Raw genomic sequence first — 15,673 nt, 5'->3', positions numbered from 1 at the left:
CCTCTGCCTCCCCTGGGGAGGAGCTGCAGCCCCCGAGGAGCCTCCCCTCAGTCTCCTGTGCTCCAGCTGAACGAGCCAAGTGCCCTCAGCTGCTCCTCAGAGCCTTCCCCAGCTCCGTGTCCCTCTTTTGGACACTCTCCAACACCCTTATGGGTGATGGATTCTTTAGATCCTTCTGATCTTGTGTGCCCAAAGTGCCTCCAGAACTGAAGATGATTCCCTCTAACAGATCCTGGGCTCAGGCCATGAGGAACGCAGCAACTTCCCTGCAGGCATTCCCACATTCTCCATTGTCTCAGGAGATCTGTGGGATCTGCCCTGCCATGGCACATCCAGAAAACCAACAGACTTTGGGAGTGTAGGCACCACTTTTGGGGTACCATCCAAGCCCTGCCATTACTCCCAGGTGTACAGAAAAATTCAAGATACCAGAGGTTTATGTCCAGAAAGGAGACAGAGGAGTCCTGTAACTTTATTCATGAACAGAGAGACCATGGGGCATTTCCCATGGGGCCTCTCAAATTGTTGGGGGACGCAGCCTCCTTTTTATCCTAGTTTTTATGGTCACATCACCCTCTCCATTTCTCCACTGGCTGAGGTACTTGGAAAGTACAAACTTCCTGAATTGCCTACTGTGTGTCCCTCTCTAATATGCATCACCCCTTTGTTTAACATAGGACATTCATAGTTCTATTGTCTTTGTTCTTCTTCTCCATGTTTAGTAATGTAGCAGGACCTTGGCTGAGCAGCAGTCCTTGTGAATTAGTAACACTTTCTGAAACTGATAGTTTCTCCAGTTACTTCCTTATCTACAAGTCCATGGCCCTATCTACAAGCAGATTCACACAGTTGGTTTGTAAAGACACATTCATCTTATTCCTTTCACCAGGCACCGTCAGGGCACTGGCACTGCCTGTCTGTGGCTGGGTCTTTTGTCACTCTGGTGCCAGTCCCTGTCCAAGCTGAGATTTGTCCAGTATTTTCCAGCCTTTTCTACCCTTCCTGCAAATCCAAAGCAGATTTGGGATTTTGTTGCTGCGGTTTTCCTTGTTTCTGTAGTGCCAGTCCTTGCTGCAGCTGAGCCTAGTGACCCTTTTCCAGCCCAGCCTAGAGTTGGGAAGTGAGTGGGTTGGAATGGGCATGGTGGTGAGGGTGGGGATGATGGGACGGTGTGGTTTAGTCAGTTGGTGAGGGATGGAGATGGCAGAGCTGTGCAGAACAGTGTGAAGAGGAACGGATGGGAATGGGAATGGGGATGGTGGTGCTGTGGGGATGGGCATGGGCATGGCATGGGCAGGTGGGTGCGGTGCGGTGCGGTGGGGATGGGAATGTCTGTACGGTGAGCGGCAGGCACGGATGGGCACATCTGTACGCTGCCGTGCAGAGCCGCGCCGCGCGGAGCGGAGCGGCGCCACCCCGTCCCGCCTCCCGGTGCCACCGTGACCCTGCCGCCGATCACTTCCAGGGCGGCCCCGGCTCCCGATTTGAAAATGCGGGAGCGGCTGCTGGTGCTCCTGTGCGCGCTGGCGCGGCGGCGGCGGCGGCGCGCCGGGGCCATGGCCGGGAACGGCACCGGCACCGGGAGCGGCGCCGGCAGCGGGAGCAGCGCCGGCGCCGGGGGCTGGGACGGGCCGCAGCGGCGCGCCTGGCTCCGGCACTACTACAGCCAGCGGCAGAAACGGCTCATGACGGTGACCGGGGCGGGGCCGCGGGGGGGACCGGACGGGACGCGGGGAGAACCGCACGCGGGGACGGGGTCATGGAGGACCGAGGGTGCGGGGCTGCGGGGGGTGCGTGGAGATCGTGGGGACACAAAGGATGGGAGGGTCGCTGGAATCACGGGGACACAAAGGGTGGGGGATACAAGAGACGAACGGAGGTCACGACGACATGGAGGATGGGGGGATGCGGGAGAGATTACGGGGACACAGGATGGGGATCGTAAGACACGGAACACATGGACATGCGGGATTTGGGACACGGGGTACACAGGTCACAGGAGCAGAAAAAATTGACGGGGGAGTGCAGGATGCAAAGGACAGTGGTGGGAAGGATAGGGAGCATGGGGAAGTCACAAGAGGGACATAAAGGGTGGGGGACATGTGAGACCCAAAACACAGGATGTGGAACAGAAAGGACATGGACACAGAGATGTGGAACAGAAAGGACATGGACACAGAGATCACAAAGGATGAGGACCGTGGGGGTTCTGTGGGACACAAAGACAGGGACACAAAGGATGGGACATGAAAACATGGGATGTGATCCTGGACACAAAGGATGGTGGATGCAGCGGGCATGGGGGTGACATCAAAGGTGGGGGATGCAATGGGGGATACAAGAGATCCCTGTCTGCAAGGACAAGCTGGGAGGGAACATGAGGAACCTGCTGGCCTGGGCAGTGGCTGAATGTGACTAAAGCTTCTTTTTAGCTTAAAGTTGCACTGTAGAATTTAATAACAGAAAAACAATTCCTGTGGAGAGGCCAGGAGCTTCCCCTTCCAAATCATGATTCCCACCTTTGAGGGATGCTCTCTCCCCCTTCTAAATCAGGACTTAGCCCACAGTTCCCTCAACAGCTGGAAATCCAGCTATGCTCATTAAAATACAAACCCCCAGAGAGAATGGCCACCCCAGAAAAGAGCTTTTCCAGAAAACTCCATATGCAACACCTGAGCATTTTGTCTGGAGTCACACCTACTGCCTGGTGGGTTTGCAGGGAGGTTTCCCAGGAACAGGAAGATTTGACTGGTGTTAGACCAGTTGGGACCACTGGCCACCTGGCACTGGCCATCCTCCTGCCTTGAGCAAGTCTCTTGAGCTGGCTGGCCTTCAGAAGCGGGTCCCAGTGAAGTGCAGGGAAGCGCTGTCTCACACCGCTGTTGTCTCTCCCCTGCACTGCAGCTCCTCATCGCTCACAGGAGGAGAACCAGCTGCTGCTTCTACCCCCGCGCCTGGCCCAGCCTCAGGAGCACGGACTGGTGGGAGCAGGTGGTCCTGAAGGAGTTTGGGCCCCAGGACTGGCTGGAGAAGTTTCGGATGTCCAAGGAGACTTTCTTCTACATCTGCAACCAGCTGCGGCCTGGGCTGGCTCCGCACAGCGCCCACTTCCACCCCACCCTGCCACTGGAGAAAAGGGTGGCTGTGGCCCTGTGGCACTTGGCCACCAACGTGGAGTACCAGACTCTGAGCCCGCTCTTTGGCGTGGGGCCCTCCACGGTGCAGAGCTGTGTCCGGGAGGTGAGCTATGCTGTCGTCCTGCTGCTGAAGCCGCTTTACCTCCGGCTGCCTGACGAGAAGGAGCTGGAGAACATGGCGCGCATCTTCTGCACACGCTGGGGCTTCCCGCACTGCATCGGGGCGCTGGACAGCCTGCACATCCCCATCCACCCGCCCCTGCGCCTCACCGCCGACTACTGCAACGGCCAGGGCTGGCACTCCATCCTCACGCAGGCCACCGTGGATGGGCTGGGGCAGTTCTGGGACGTCTCCACCGCCTTTCCAGGCAGCATGGAGAACAGCGCGGTCCTGGAGAGCTCCAGCCTGTGGGTGCTGGCCAAGGAGGGCCGGCTGTGCCCCAACCCTCCCAAGCATTTCATGGGGAAGGCACAGAAGTACGTGCTGCTGGGCGATGCCACGTACCCCCTGCAAGACTGGATCCTCAAGCCCTACCAGGAGGATGAGAACCTGACCCAGCGCCAGCTGCAGTTCAACTACCGCCTGAAGCGGGCCCACAGCGTGATCGAGAACGCCTTCCTGCGCCTCAAGGCGCGCTGGCAGATCCTCCTCAAGTGTGACGATTGCAGCCTGGAGCTGCTGCCCACCCTCGTCCTCGCCTGCTGCATCCTGCACAACGTCTGCGAGGCCCACGACAACCCCTTCAACGAGGAGTGGCTGGAGGGCACCGAGCCCACCGAGCTGCCCAAGCCCTGCCAGCCCGCGCCGGCCGCCATGGAGGACAACCGGGCTGAGCAAGTGCGGGAGCTGATGTGCCAGTACTTCGAGAGCTGCGGGGAGGGCTGATGGGCCCGGGAGCAGCTGCCCTGCACATCCCTGCTTGCAGACTCACCGTGGACTCTGGCAAACTGGCCCAGTGCTACCAGCTGTACCAGGAGGGCCCAGGGCGGGGAGGGGCGGCCGTGTCACGCTCGTCCTGGGTTTGCTGTCGAAGTTTCAGGCAGTGGAATGTATTTTGTTCTCATTCTCTCTCCCAGGATCTAAACTGTTTGGTGGTGTGTTGTGTGCTGCGGGAGTACAGTGGGGATTGGGGCTGGGAGGAGGCGGCTGCTGGGATCTCTCTTTCCTCTGTCTCAAAGCCTTTCCATTAGACCAAAATCAACAGGACCCTTGAAATAAGGCGAAACTCCTTTGGAGGTTTGAAAGTTGCTGCGTAAACACACATGGGAAGGAGAGGGAAGGAAGAAGTGGAGCAATGGCTTGCAAGGGCTGACACCAGCCTGGAATTAAGCTGCATCCACAAACTCAGGGATGTGCTGCCCTGAGGTTTGTCCAGCCTAGCACCCCCCAGCCCCTCTCCAGAGGGGTTTTGCTCAGCCTAGCACACCTGGCCTCTCTCCAGACAGGTTCGTCCAGCCTGGAACACCCTGACCCCCCTCTGGAGAGGTTCACCCAGCCTGGAACACCCCCGGTTCTTCTCCAGTGGGATTTTGCCCAGCCTGGCATCCCTGGCCCCTCTCCTGAGGGATTTTGTCCAGTCTCACACCCCAGGTCCCTCTCAGGGTGGTGTTTGCCTCAGGGTTCTGGCACTGCCTGAACCCTCTCCGGTGGGATTTCTCCCAGCCTGGAACACCCCCAGGCCCCTCTCAGGGTGGGCCTTGCCCAGCCTGGCATCCCCAGCCTCTCTCCAGAGGGGTTTGCCCAGCCTGGCACCCCCTGCCCCTCTCCAGAGGAATTTTGCCCTCCTTGGAACACCCTAGCCCCTCTCTGGATGGGTTTGCCCAGGCTGTCACCCCCAGCCCCTCTCCGGAGGGGTCTGTGGCTCGGTTCCCGTGGCCCCGCCCGGCTCTGCGCTCGCTGCCCGGGCCCGGCCATGCTGGGCAGCGCCCCCTGGCGGCCGCAGCGCCCTCAGGTGGAGGGGAGGCAGCGCCCCCTCGTGGGCGCCTCCTATGCGTATTGCGCAGGCGCCTGCCGGGCGGTCACGTGGCGGAGCAGCAAGATGGCGGCGCGCGGTGAGTGTAGTGCCGGCACTGCCGGGCTCTCCCCGCACCCCCGGGGATCCTCCGATCCCGCGGCTCCTCTCGGGCCCTGCTTCCGCTGACTCGGGGGCTCCGCCCAGCGCGGTCGCGGCAGGCGGTCTGTGTCCGTCCCGAGTATCCGGTGAAACCGAGTGTCCGAGCACACGCGCTGTGGGGTCAGCCCCGGCCCTAGGGTCCGGTTCTCCGGCACGGGCCGGGCCGCGGCCCTTCCCGCCCGCCCTGCCCCCGGCCACGGGACCCGCTGGAGGCTGAGGGCGCACCTTGACTCCTTTCCCCGGACGCAGGAGTGTGACCGAGGAGCCACCCGAGCCCCCAGCGTGCCCGGACCCGTCCGCGCCATGGTGACGGAGCAGGAGGTGGAGGCCATTGGCCGCACGCTGGTGGACGCGGCGCAGCCGCTGCCCGCCCGGTTCCGGGCCCTCTTCACCCTGCGGAACTTGGGCGGCCGCGCGGCCGTGGAGTGGATCAGCCGCGCCTTTGGGGACGGCTCGGCGCTGCTGAAGCACGAGCTGGCCTTTTGCCTGGGCCAGATGCAGGACGAGGCGGCCATCCCGGTGCTCGTCCGCGTGCTGGAGGACACGGCCCAGGAGCCCATGGTCCGGCACGAGGCAGGTACGGCAGCAGCTCCTGCGGCTCTGGGGGCAGGGGAGGGGGCTGGCTGGCAAGTGGGGCCTGGGGTGCTTTCCCCACTGTACAGAGCAGCTCGTGGGGGCCTGATCCGGCTTGGATGTCAAACCCTGAGTCACGTAACATCTCACCACCTTCCCTGGCCACACCTGACTGGACAGGTTGGCCAGGCTCCGGTGTTCCTGCTGGACAGGCTTCTCCCGTCGTGTTTGTCCTGTTTGGAATTGGTCAGTCTCGCCTGTGTCCACATTTGCCCCATTTGGGATTGGTCAGTTAGGCCTGTGTCTGTGTTTTAGAGCAAGGCAAGGCACTGCCAGAGGACACAGCAGGGTTCTTCTCACACAGACACCCTGATAACATCCTGATACTCCCTTCAGGTGAAGCCCTGGGTGCTATTGGGAACCCTGACGTGCTGGATATCCTGAAACGCTATTCCCAGGATCCTGTGGTTGAGGTGAGCTTCCCGAGGGGTCATTTCCTCTGGGATGCAGCACTGTTGGTCTCGGAGGCGAGTCCTGTGCTGGCCAGGTTGGTGGGGACATCGCAGTGACATCCTGCTGTGTGCTGGGGTTCTCCTGGCGCTGTCCAGTGCTGTTCTGCAGCTGGGGCTGTGTCCCTGTCCCCACAGGTGGCAGAGACGTGTCAGCTGGCCGTGAGGAGGCTGGAGTGGCTGCAGAACAACAAGGAGAAGCCAGGCAGCAGCCCGTACCTGTCTGTAGATCCTGCTCCCCCCGCTGAGGAGACGGATGTTGCCAAGCTCCGGGAGATCCTCCTGGATGAGTCCCAGGAGCTGTTTGAGCGCTACCGGGCCATGTTTGCTCTACGGAATGTGGGGGGCCAGGCTGCTGTGCTGGCACTGGCAGAAGGTGAGTGCCTGTCCTTGCTGTGGGTCTGTCCGGGCTAATCTGGGACGAGCCCTTCCCAAATCTAGGACTGCCAGAGCTGCTCTCACGTGTTTGTGTCTAGGGCTGCTGTTCCCTGCTACATTACAGAGTGCTGGGTGGTCTCTGCTGTTCCAGAGTCCCCTTGCCTGAAAGGTCCTCCAGACCCCCTTCCCTGAAGGATGGAGGGCACCGGCTGTGATCATGGTCTGGGACCAGCTGGTCTGACCCATTTCAGACCTGGCCTTGGGGTTTTGGGGTCATGCTCTCCTGGCCTGGAAGGTCAAGGGCTGCTGCTGTTTGGGAATAGTTCTGGAGAGGGGAATGTCCCTGAGTGGGAAAGGGGCAGACCACAGCCCCAGAACTGTTTGGAGTCACCCCAGCCCGAGGGAAGTGGGTCAGGCTCTCCAGCCATCTGGGACTGTTGAGGTCCATAAGATGGGATTTGTCAGCTCCTGCTCCAGCTGCTTGGTCCCGGAGCGCTGGAGTCCCTGGCCATGCTGCCATCCCCCGGAACATCATGTGGTGGGGCAGAACCTGGGCAGGCGGAGAGCAGCAGCTCTGCTGGGGGGTGGGTGCTGCCATCAAAGGAGGCTCTGGGACTGGGCTGGGATCAGGGAGCAGGGTGGGATCAGGGAGCAGGGTGGGATACCCCTTCCTGTACATGGGGCTGGGGCGGTGACCCTTGGCATCCCCAGCTTTCAGGTGGGGGCTCCATCCAGACATCCTGGCATGTTGGGGACATCCTGGTGAATTTTGGGGCATCCCAGCTCACTGTCCCCTCCCCGCAGGGCTGCGCTGCGGCAGCGCGCTGTTCCGCCACGAGATCGGCTACGTGCTGGGGCAGCTGCAGGACGAGGCGTGCGTCCCTCAGCTGACGGCCACGCTGTGCAGCCGCGCCGAGAGCCCCATGGTGCGGCACGAGTGCGCCGAGGCGCTGGGCTCCATCGCCCGGCCCTCCTGCCTGCGGGCCCTGCGCGCCTTCGCCGGCGACGAGGAGCGCGTGGTGCGCGAGAGCTGCCAGGTGGCCCTGGACATGTACGAGTATGAGAACGGCGCCCAGTTCCAGTACGCCGACGGGCTCTGCAAGCTGCAGGCCTCCTCCTGAGCCTGGACTGGGGGCACTGGGGGGGGTGTGCCGCCTCCCACCCCCTCCTGCTGCCAATGGCGGATCCGTGCCTTGCCACGCAGAGCTGGAGGAGGGGCTGGGTTTGCTCTCTGGCACAATTACAGCCACCTTTTCCCTCCAAATCCAGGCTGAGCTGCTACTTGCCTCCCCACCACTCCTTGCCAGCTCCTGTTTCCTGGATCTGCCCTTTTTCCCTGCCAGGATCAGCGCTGCCTGCCCGCAGCATGGCTTGGGGCTTGGACCAGGTGGGCTCTGCTTGGCACGTCAGAGCCTGCTGCAGCTCTGCAGGGCTTGGGCCTGCCCTGGGTTGGCACTGCCCCGTCGGCAGCTCCGTTCTCTGCAGCTGAGCTTTGCTGGGGGCTAGGATGGGCTTTGGGCACCCACTCTGTGGGCTGTGGTGGTAGGATGCTTCAAAATTGCTTCAGTGATGGTACCGAGCCGGGGCCCTCCTCGCCCGCGCAGTGGGTTTGGCTTCACCTGTTGGGACAAGCTGGAGCTGAGCCTGTGGCAGCCTCTGCCCTAGGGTGGGGGTTATTTCATGGCAAAGTTGGGAAGATATGGCTGGGGTTTCTTCTGCAGGGAAGGGCGCTGCCATTAGGGTGGGCAGGGTGAGGCAGAGCCTGCCTGGGCTTTTGTCTGTGTTTAACCAAGGCCAGGAGGGCTGAGGCTGCTGCTGGCACCCAAATCCCTCAGTCAGCCCAGCCTGGGCAATGGGGTTTGGGGTTTGGCAGGGAATAAAGCAGTGGCACAGGAAGCTGGAATGAGTTGAGCTGTGATTTACCTGTGCCCAGGTGTGGAGTGCACCCAGTGGGGTCAAGCCCTGGGCAGGAGGCTGGGGGCTGCCAAAATGAAGTCATAGAACCATTGAGATGGGAAAGGATCTTTAAAATGGAATCCAGCCACACTGGGAGGAGCAGGGAGTGGGGTCCCTGATGGCATGAGGTGAAACCCCCAGCCCTGGGGAGGAGGATGATCTGTCTGAGGTGCCCTGGTAGGTCCCACTGCCCTGCAGGGCCTGGCATCCTGCTGGGCGTACCTTTTCCCCTTGTCCAAGGGCTCCCTGTGAGTCACTCCCAGGCTCAATCCTCTTAGTCCCTGAAGCCAGCTCAGCTTCCTCAGGGCTCTGGTGCTCAGGGTCACAGCCAAGGGGCAGCCCTGGCCATGGCCCAGTCTGACCCAGTTCAAGACCTGATGGAAAGGGCTCTTAGTCAAGATGTGACCAGTTTTGGTCACCTGTACACACTAAGTCAGTGACATGTCAGTAGGGTCACATATATGTGATGGGGAGGGTGAGGGGCTCCAGACTGCACTTCCCCAGCACAGGGGACAAACATCTGATGTTTTCACACTGTTTGGAGTCAGCTGCTGTTATGGGTTGTTTGTCCCCTTTCCCTCACCCTCCATAGCCCCTGGGTGATGTGCAGGACCACTTTGGGCTGTGGGGTGTCCCTGTGTCATATCCATCCCCAGCACAGTGAGATGGGTGACTTCCCCCAGGCCACGTTATCATTTTCACTGTTCCCTTGGCACGTGAGCTCCAGCACAGCTGGAGTTTGCCAGGCTGTTTGTCCCCACTTATCACCTTGGCCGCCCCCACCTTTGCTCTCCAGATTTTCCACAGGAGACTCAATCAGACCTTGCAGGGCTGTTTCCCAATCATTATGTGCCAACATTTGTCTCTGCACCCCCAACACCTTTTAAGACAAAACTGGAACAAAATGCATTTCTGAGGCTGGGATCTGGGCAGGGGTGACCAGGTGCAGCAGAGCTGAAAGGTGCTGGAGTGGAGCAGGGCTCAGCCTCGAGCCTTAACTTGGCACTGAACTCCACCAGCACCTCCAACCTGTGCTGGGAAGGCTTTGGGATTTCTTCAAAGCTGCTGCTGATCTGGGCTAAAACCTGCACCCTCTTGGTGGGGGGAGAATTGCTTTTGGGGGAAGCATGGACTCGGCCCCCCCCCCCCCCCCCCTGCAGGCTGCTCTGCCTTGGGGAGGTGACTCTGGGTGCTGGGGTGACACGTGGCCAGGTGGCAGCCATCTGGGAAGGTGACAGCCTCTTGTCATGGACTGCTTCCCTGTACAGCAGAGGGGCCCGTGGGAGCCCCCGTGGCTGAGGCTGCATCCCCATCCCCTCTGCCCATCACCTCCAGCTCCAAGGGGGTGCTGTGTCCTCTGCGATCTCAGCCATCTGCTCCAGGGATCCGGGGCCTGCTGAGGGATTTAACCCAGCCCAGGGGAGGGAGAAAGACCTTGGGCATCCCTCCCCATTCCTGTCTTGGGGAGTTCTCCAGCTGCTCCAGTGACTCCCCACTCCCAGGGGGGCAGGGGTACCAGTGGTGCTCCCAGAGGGGCAGGATTTGGGGACTCTGACCCACATTGGAGCCTGCTGGTCACCTCCCATGCTGAGGCAGCCAGGCTGTGCCTGGATTAGCAGGTGCTAAGCTCCTTCTCAGCAACACAGCTCTGTCGCTGGGTGAGTGTCACTGCCACTGTGAGCTGACAGCACCAAGGAGCTTTGTGGACCCTGATGCCACTTCCCGCCCTGCAGTCCCCTGTGTGGCAGAGGTTTCAGTGGCTTAGGGTGGAGTGCAGGGATAGCTGGCCATGGCCCTGGCAGGGGGTATCCCCCTCCCTGGCACCGGAGGGGCACAGGGGCCACGGCACTTGCTGCAGTCCCCCCCTGAGGAGGACGGGGTGCTGTACGTGGACTACAAGCCCCCTGCCCTGGACAGCATCCACCTGCCCCGCTATGTCCTGTACCTGATGATGGCAGCAACGCTGGTGCTGCTGGTGGCATATGCCATCGTGGGGCACCTCATCAAGGACCTGGTGCACGACTTCGCCGGTGAGTGTTACCCACAGCGGGGTCGGGCTTTGGGGTGGGCAGGGGGCCAGGGGGATCCCCCCACCTGAGACTGTGCTGTGGGAAGGCTGGTGCTGCTGACAGCTCCGTCTCTGCCCCTGCAGACTGGGCATTTGGGCCCAAGCCGGAGGAGAAGGCAGGGATGGCTGAAGGCCCCGTGCTGGAGGCAGAGTGGCTGGAGGACGACGAGGTGCTGGTGGAGCAGAAGGTGGAGGATGAAGGCAGCGGCATCCTGCCCGGCACGGACATCCCGCTGCAGCTGCTCGCTCCACGCAGCTCCATCTCCTTTGCCAACTCCCCCAAGAAGAGGTTTTTCTAGGGTCAGGGGACACCCCTGCCACCAGCAGGACCCTGCAGTCCTGCCTGACCATTGTGTCACAGTGTGGCTCTGGCCAAAGGCACTGCCCAGCCCTGGCACACAGCCTCCCCCTCCCTGCCCAGCCCTAGCGCTGCTCTCGGGGCTTCTCCTGGGCTATCACACCAATAAAGCCACTTGCCCCAGCGTTGCTCACCCCTTGGCCCAGCACAGCGTGGGGGGTGGCAGGGCTGGCTTTGCCTGGGGTGACAGCACCCCTTGGCACAGCCATGCCACCCCTGGCCATGGGCACATGGGTGTATAAAGGGGGGTGCTTGAGGGTGCAAACCCATGGTGTGGGGGCACAGCCAATGGTGGCAGGGGGCATGGACACGGGTGCACACATGCACATGGAAACATGGATACCCCTCTGGATGGGCCACGTCAGCGTGGGCACATGGGTAGGGATAGATGGATGGACAGCTGGATGCTGAGGCTGGCTGTGCCCCCACCACCCCCTCAGTGCCTTGGCACTGCTAGACCATGCTCAGTGGCACGCAGAGGTGGCCCCAAACCAGTCTTGGGGGACAAAGCACCCTGAAGCCTCACTTGGGTTCTGGATAAGGGCACTGGGCATGGGGGCTGTTTTATGGACCTGCAGCCCTTGTCTTAAACCCAGGTTGAAGCTGGATCCCTGTGCCCCCAGTCTTCTTCTCAACCCCTTGAGGAATTGCCACAGGCAGGGTGGCCCTGCCAAAGTCCACTGTCCTTCCCTGGGGTACTGGTGGCCACTCTCTGCCTCACTTTTCTTTGTGCCCTGGTGGGTGGGCACCCTGCTGTGGTCTCCCTGAGCTAACCCTGTCAGTATTTCACTCTCGACAGTATGCACGCACACACTCCCTGAGGACATGATGGGGTCCCATCTGAGATTGTCTGGGGGCAGCTGGCTCGTGCCCAGGGGAGGGCTGGGGGTGGCCTGGCATTGCCCACCCCTCTGTGCCGCCCCATCCCCATGGGATCTGCCCCAGCCCTGCCAGCTGGGATAGGGGGAGCCAGGCAGGGTGGGTGCTTCTCCACCCCATCACCCATCTGTTCTTCCACATGTGCACCCACCCAGCCTCCTGCCTGTCTGTCCCTGCCTCTATCCACCTGCCTACCCTGGGGGTGGTCCCCAGTCCTGGGCACAGGGACATGCCTGTCCTTTGCCACTGTGCTCCCGGAGGTGGTGGCCGCTGGGTGTGGTGGGGTGCCGGTGCCTGAGCCAGGGGAGTGGTACCACCTGCCAGGGGTGACAGGAGTCACGTTGCCATGGTGCGTGGTGCCACTTTGTCCTCTTGGGGCCAATAAAGGCGCTCATTGCCTTGGGTGCAGAGTGCAGGCACGATAGCAGCAGGTGACAAAAGCTCACCTCCAGGAGCAGGATCCAGACGTGCCCCAGCTCTCCGCCCAAAAATGCCGAAGCTCTTGCAGCCCCTCTCGCTCCTGCTCCTGCTCGTCCTCGCTTCCACTGCCCAGGGACAGGCTGGTAGGTGCCCCCGTGCCCCTCTGTGCCGCTGTGCCCTGGGATATCTGGGGAGGTGGCCAGGCCTCCCCTCAGGCATCAGATCAGCTCCTGGGAGACCTTTCCAGTGGGACCAGTCTGTCCCAGTGCTCCAACAGTAACTTTTGGGGGTAGAGCAGAAAGATCTGGAGACACCCACCTGCTGCCCCAGTGCTCCCCACTGCACTGGTGACAGGTGAGCTGTGTCGGGAGTGGCTTCCTTGGTACCCAAGGGACACTGGGAAGGGGGAACAGTGAGTGTCTGCCAATGTCCCATCCCCACCAGGTCCTGAGGGGGGGTCCCATCCCCTGAAGGACGGAGCTCCCCTGAAGCTGTCCCCATCCCTGTCTTTTCCCTTCCCTGGCCATGCAGGCACGGGCCCCAAGGTGCTGCAGCCATGGCTCATTGGCCTCACGGCCGTCGTCGTCTTCCTCTTCGTCGTCTTCGTGGTGCTGCTCGTTAACCGGCTCTGGAGTCTCAGGAAGAAGAGGTTGGATTGGTGTGGGGGGCAGGGGGTGGTGGCCAGGGGAAAACTGCTGGAAGGTTGCCATGGGCTGGGGCAGGGTTGTCCCCGGGCACCGTTCAGCCTCTCTCCCCTCGCAGGAAGGAAAACGACAACCCGGAGACCCTGGAGACTGACAGGTACCACAGCCCGGGTGCCGCGGGCAGCACCGGGACCCCCCCCACCGGAGCTCGGATTCTCTCGAGGGCTACGTTCCGGCTGTGCCCTCGGCATGGCTGGAGGCGGCCGTGCCGCGGTGCCCTTCACCGGGGCACGGCCGCGGTGCCGGTGCAGTGCCCGGCTGACCGACGATCCGTCCCTCCCGCAGGCTGGAGCGCTCCGGCCACGTCAACCCGGCAGCTGAGGACTGGGAAGAGCTGAAGGACGACAAGCAGCAGAGCAAGGCCACGGCCACGTCCCTCTGAGTGCCCCCCGCACCTCTCTGCCCGCTCCGGAGCGCCTCTGACGGGCGCCGCACCCTCACCCCGTCCGCGGGGCGCGGATCCGCCCCGGGTTTCGGCGGCAGCCGCGGCCACCGTGGCACCTCCCGCCCCGCGGCCGGCCCGGCTGTGACCAAGACCCGGCGCGGATCGCCCGCTCGCCGGAGCTGAGCAGGGAGGGCGGCGGCCGCGGGCGGCAGCGGGGCCTCCCCGTGCCCCCCGACCCTGGGCCGGCGGGGGTCCCGGCCCGGGGGGACAACGACAGCCCCCTCCCCAGACGTGCCCACTAAAGGTTTCCCCAGCCTACCCCGGCGTCAAGCGTGTTGTGTCACCGTGCGGGGAGGGGGCTGTCCGGCACCCCTGGGTGCCACTCGGGCAGGGGACAATGGCAAGTTCCAAGCTGCCAGACCCCGCTGACCTCGGCAGGGCGGGAGGGGCTCTCCGGCCACATCGCTGCCAGACCAGCCCGGACCGAGGGGTGGGCACCGAGGGGACACGGGGGGTGGGGGGCCTCGCCCTGAGGCTTTCCTGAGCAGCGCTTGGGGACAGGGACTGTGGGCAGCGCGGGGGTGAAGCGCAGCTTCGGCCAACGCCGATCTACGGGTGACGACAGCGGCGTCATTCCGCCAGGCGGTGACGTCACGTGCACGAGGTGGTGACGTCCCGTGGCCAAGGTCTGAAGCAGAGGAAGTGGCAGCAGCTCCGAACTCCCACGTGAAGCGCGGCTGCCCCCACCCATGTCCTGTCCCCACATGTCCCGTCCCCGCCGCCTGCGGCCGGGGCTGCGCGCTGCGGGCTCCCGGCTCCGCCACCCTGCTCTGCCGGGCCAAGGGCGGCCACGGCTGCGGCTCCCTCCGCGGCGGTGCTGGGTGTCCCTGCGGGGCAGGCTCCGCTCTCCCCAGTGCCCCCCGTGCCCTCCTCCTCCGCCGGGACACCCGTGTTCTCCCCGCTTGGGCACCGTGCCTCAGTTCCCCCGGGGCAGCGAAGGAAGGGCGGAGGCGAGCTGGAGTTGAAGCATAGCTTGTTTAATTTTTATACATTTTTTTTTTTGGTCTTTTTTTTTCGTTTTCATTTTTTAATCTTTTTTTTGTGTGTCAGTTTTTTCTTTTTTGTTTTTTTCTTCTTTTTTGTCTCTTTTTTCTCTTTTTTGCATAGGGGAGGGGGGGAACAACAACAACAACAGAAGAAAAAAAAACAACGGGAAGAAAAAAAAAAAACAAAAAACAAAACCAAAACAAAATAAACAAAACAAAAAAGAAAACCAAAAAAAAAAACACCCCAAAATCCGTATCAGGGTCAGTAAGTGTATGTAGGCAGGAGCGGCGCTATCGGTAATGGCTGCGTACAATGGTATAATCAAATATCGTGAAGCACCAGGGAGGCGAGCGGGGGCTCGGGGGGGTCATGCGGGGCCAGGGGGCGCGGGGGGCGCGGGGGGCCCGGCCCCGGCTCGCGGCCCTGGTGCGCTCGCGGTGTGTATCGGCTGCGGCAAAGCGAAAGCGAGAATCCGGCGAACGAGTAAAATATAACTGCGGGGAGGGGGCACCCCCGGCCCCCGGGGCAGCGGGGACCCCCCGAAAAGGCGGGCGGGCAGCCGGCGGCGCGGAGGCACTGCGGCGGGATTTTTGGTTTGGGTAAGAGGCGCGGTCCGGCCGGCTGCCGCCTCGGCGCCTTTTTGGGGCGGTTTCTGTCCTTTTGCCGCTCTTTGCCCAGGGGTGGGATTTCCCCCAAGCCCGGCTCCACCTCCCGCCTGCACCCGGGCATCGCGCGGGACGCCCAGCGGGGCACGCGGGTACCCAGAGCGGCACCCATGGAGCGGGGCACCCCTGGGCATCGCCTGGGGCATCCGAACGGGCATTGGTGGGCATTGCTCGAGGCACCCTGCGGGGCACCCGTGAGCACCACTTGGGGCACCCAGAGAGGCCCCCGTGGGCATCACCTGGAGCATCCAGAGGAGCACCCATGGGCATCACCTGGGGTGCCAGGGGACACCCAGAGGGGCATCATCTGGAACACCCGTGGGACCCCCATGGGCACCAGGTGGGGCACCCGCGGGTATCACCTGGAGCACCCACAGTGATATCCACGGGCACCGCACAGGGCACCCAGAGGGTCTCTCCCAGGGCACCCATCACCGGGGGCACCCATCCCAGCCGGTGGCGGGATACCCGGGGGGGGGC

At 62.4% G+C, this 15,673-nt stretch overlaps 3 protein-coding genes across 4 annotated transcripts; all 3 read left to right on the top strand.

Moving 5' to 3' along the window:
• Positions 1-1,307: 1,307 nt before the first annotated feature.
• LOC121352396 (protein ANTAGONIST OF LIKE HETEROCHROMATIN PROTEIN 1-like) lies at positions 1,308-5,083 on the top strand. The gene is made up of 2 exons (XM_041465296.1): positions 1,308-1,691; positions 2,905-5,083. Exons 1-2 carry the CDS (start codon positions 1,491-1,493, stop codon positions 4,021-4,023), a joined length of 1,320 nt encoding a protein of 439 aa, XP_041321230.1. The 5' UTR covers positions 1,308-1,490; the 3' UTR covers positions 4,024-5,083.
• A 50-nt stretch (positions 5,084-5,133) lies between these two features.
• On the top strand, positions 5,134-8,607 carry DOHH (deoxyhypusine hydroxylase). Its single transcript, XM_041465297.1, has 5 exons — positions 5,134-5,189; positions 5,501-5,828; positions 6,221-6,297; positions 6,472-6,709; positions 7,516-8,607. The coding sequence occupies exons 2-5, from the start codon at positions 5,555-5,557 to the stop codon at positions 7,830-7,832; spliced, it is 906 nt and encodes a 301-aa protein (XP_041321231.1). The 5' UTR covers positions 5,134-5,189; positions 5,501-5,554; the 3' UTR covers positions 7,833-8,607.
• A 2,110-nt stretch (positions 8,608-10,717) lies between these two features.
• Positions 10,718-14,605, top strand: SMIM24 (small integral membrane protein 24). Of its 2 annotated transcripts, none has more exons than XM_041465307.1 (4): positions 10,718-11,024; positions 12,924-13,041; positions 13,155-13,193; positions 13,382-14,605. In XM_041465307.1, exons 1-4 carry the CDS (start codon positions 10,931-10,933, stop codon positions 13,476-13,478), a joined length of 348 nt encoding a protein of 115 aa, XP_041321241.1. In that variant the 5' UTR covers positions 10,718-10,930; the 3' UTR covers positions 13,479-14,605. The 2 variants fall into 2 exon arrangements, with proteins under 2 accessions (XP_041321241.1, XP_041321242.1); XM_041465308.1 differs by lacking the exon at positions 10,718-11,024 and adding an exon at positions 11,316-12,535.
• The last annotated feature ends 1,068 nt before the right edge of the window (positions 14,606-15,673 follow it).

The sequence above is a fragment of the Pyrgilauda ruficollis genome, unplaced genomic scaffold (genome assembly GCF_017590135.1).
Source record: "Pyrgilauda ruficollis isolate IOZ18807 unplaced genomic scaffold, ASM1759013v1 scaffold188, whole genome shotgun sequence".
Classification (NCBI taxonomy): Eukaryota; Metazoa; Chordata; class Aves; order Passeriformes; family Passeridae; genus Pyrgilauda; species Pyrgilauda ruficollis.
The sequence above is the reverse complement of the archived record's forward strand: the minus strand, read 5'-3'. Positions and strand labels throughout refer to the sequence as shown.

Excerpts from the sequence above, each read along its gene's own strand:
- SMIM24 (XM_041465307.1), top strand. The coding sequence starts at position 10,931 with ATGAAGGCAGCGGCATCCTGCCCGGCACGGACATCCCGCTGCAGCTGC. Across the intron at positions 11,025-12,923 it reads GCCAACTCCCCCAAGAAGAG|GCACGGGCCCCAAGGTGCTG; the intron begins GTTTTTCTAGGG and ends CTGGCCATGCAG. Across the intron at positions 13,042-13,154 it reads TGGAGTCTCAGGAAGAAGAG|GAAGGAAAACGACAACCCGG; the intron begins GTTGGATTGGTG and ends CTCCCCTCGCAG.
- DOHH (XM_041465297.1), top strand. The coding sequence starts at position 5,555 with ATGGTGACGGAGCAGGAGGTGGAGGCCATTGGCCGCACGCTGGTGGAC. Across the intron at positions 5,829-6,220 it reads CATGGTCCGGCACGAGGCAG|GTGAAGCCCTGGGTGCTATT; the intron begins GTACGGCAGCAG and ends TACTCCCTTCAG. Across the intron at positions 6,298-6,471 it reads CCCAGGATCCTGTGGTTGAG|GTGGCAGAGACGTGTCAGCT; the intron begins GTGAGCTTCCCG and ends CTGTCCCCACAG.
- LOC121352396 (XM_041465296.1), top strand. The coding sequence starts at position 1,491 with ATGCGGGAGCGGCTGCTGGTGCTCCTGTGCGCGCTGGCGCGGCGGCGG. Across the intron at positions 1,692-2,904 it reads GGCAGAAACGGCTCATGACG|CTCCTCATCGCTCACAGGAG; the intron begins GTGACCGGGGCG and ends CCTGCACTGCAG.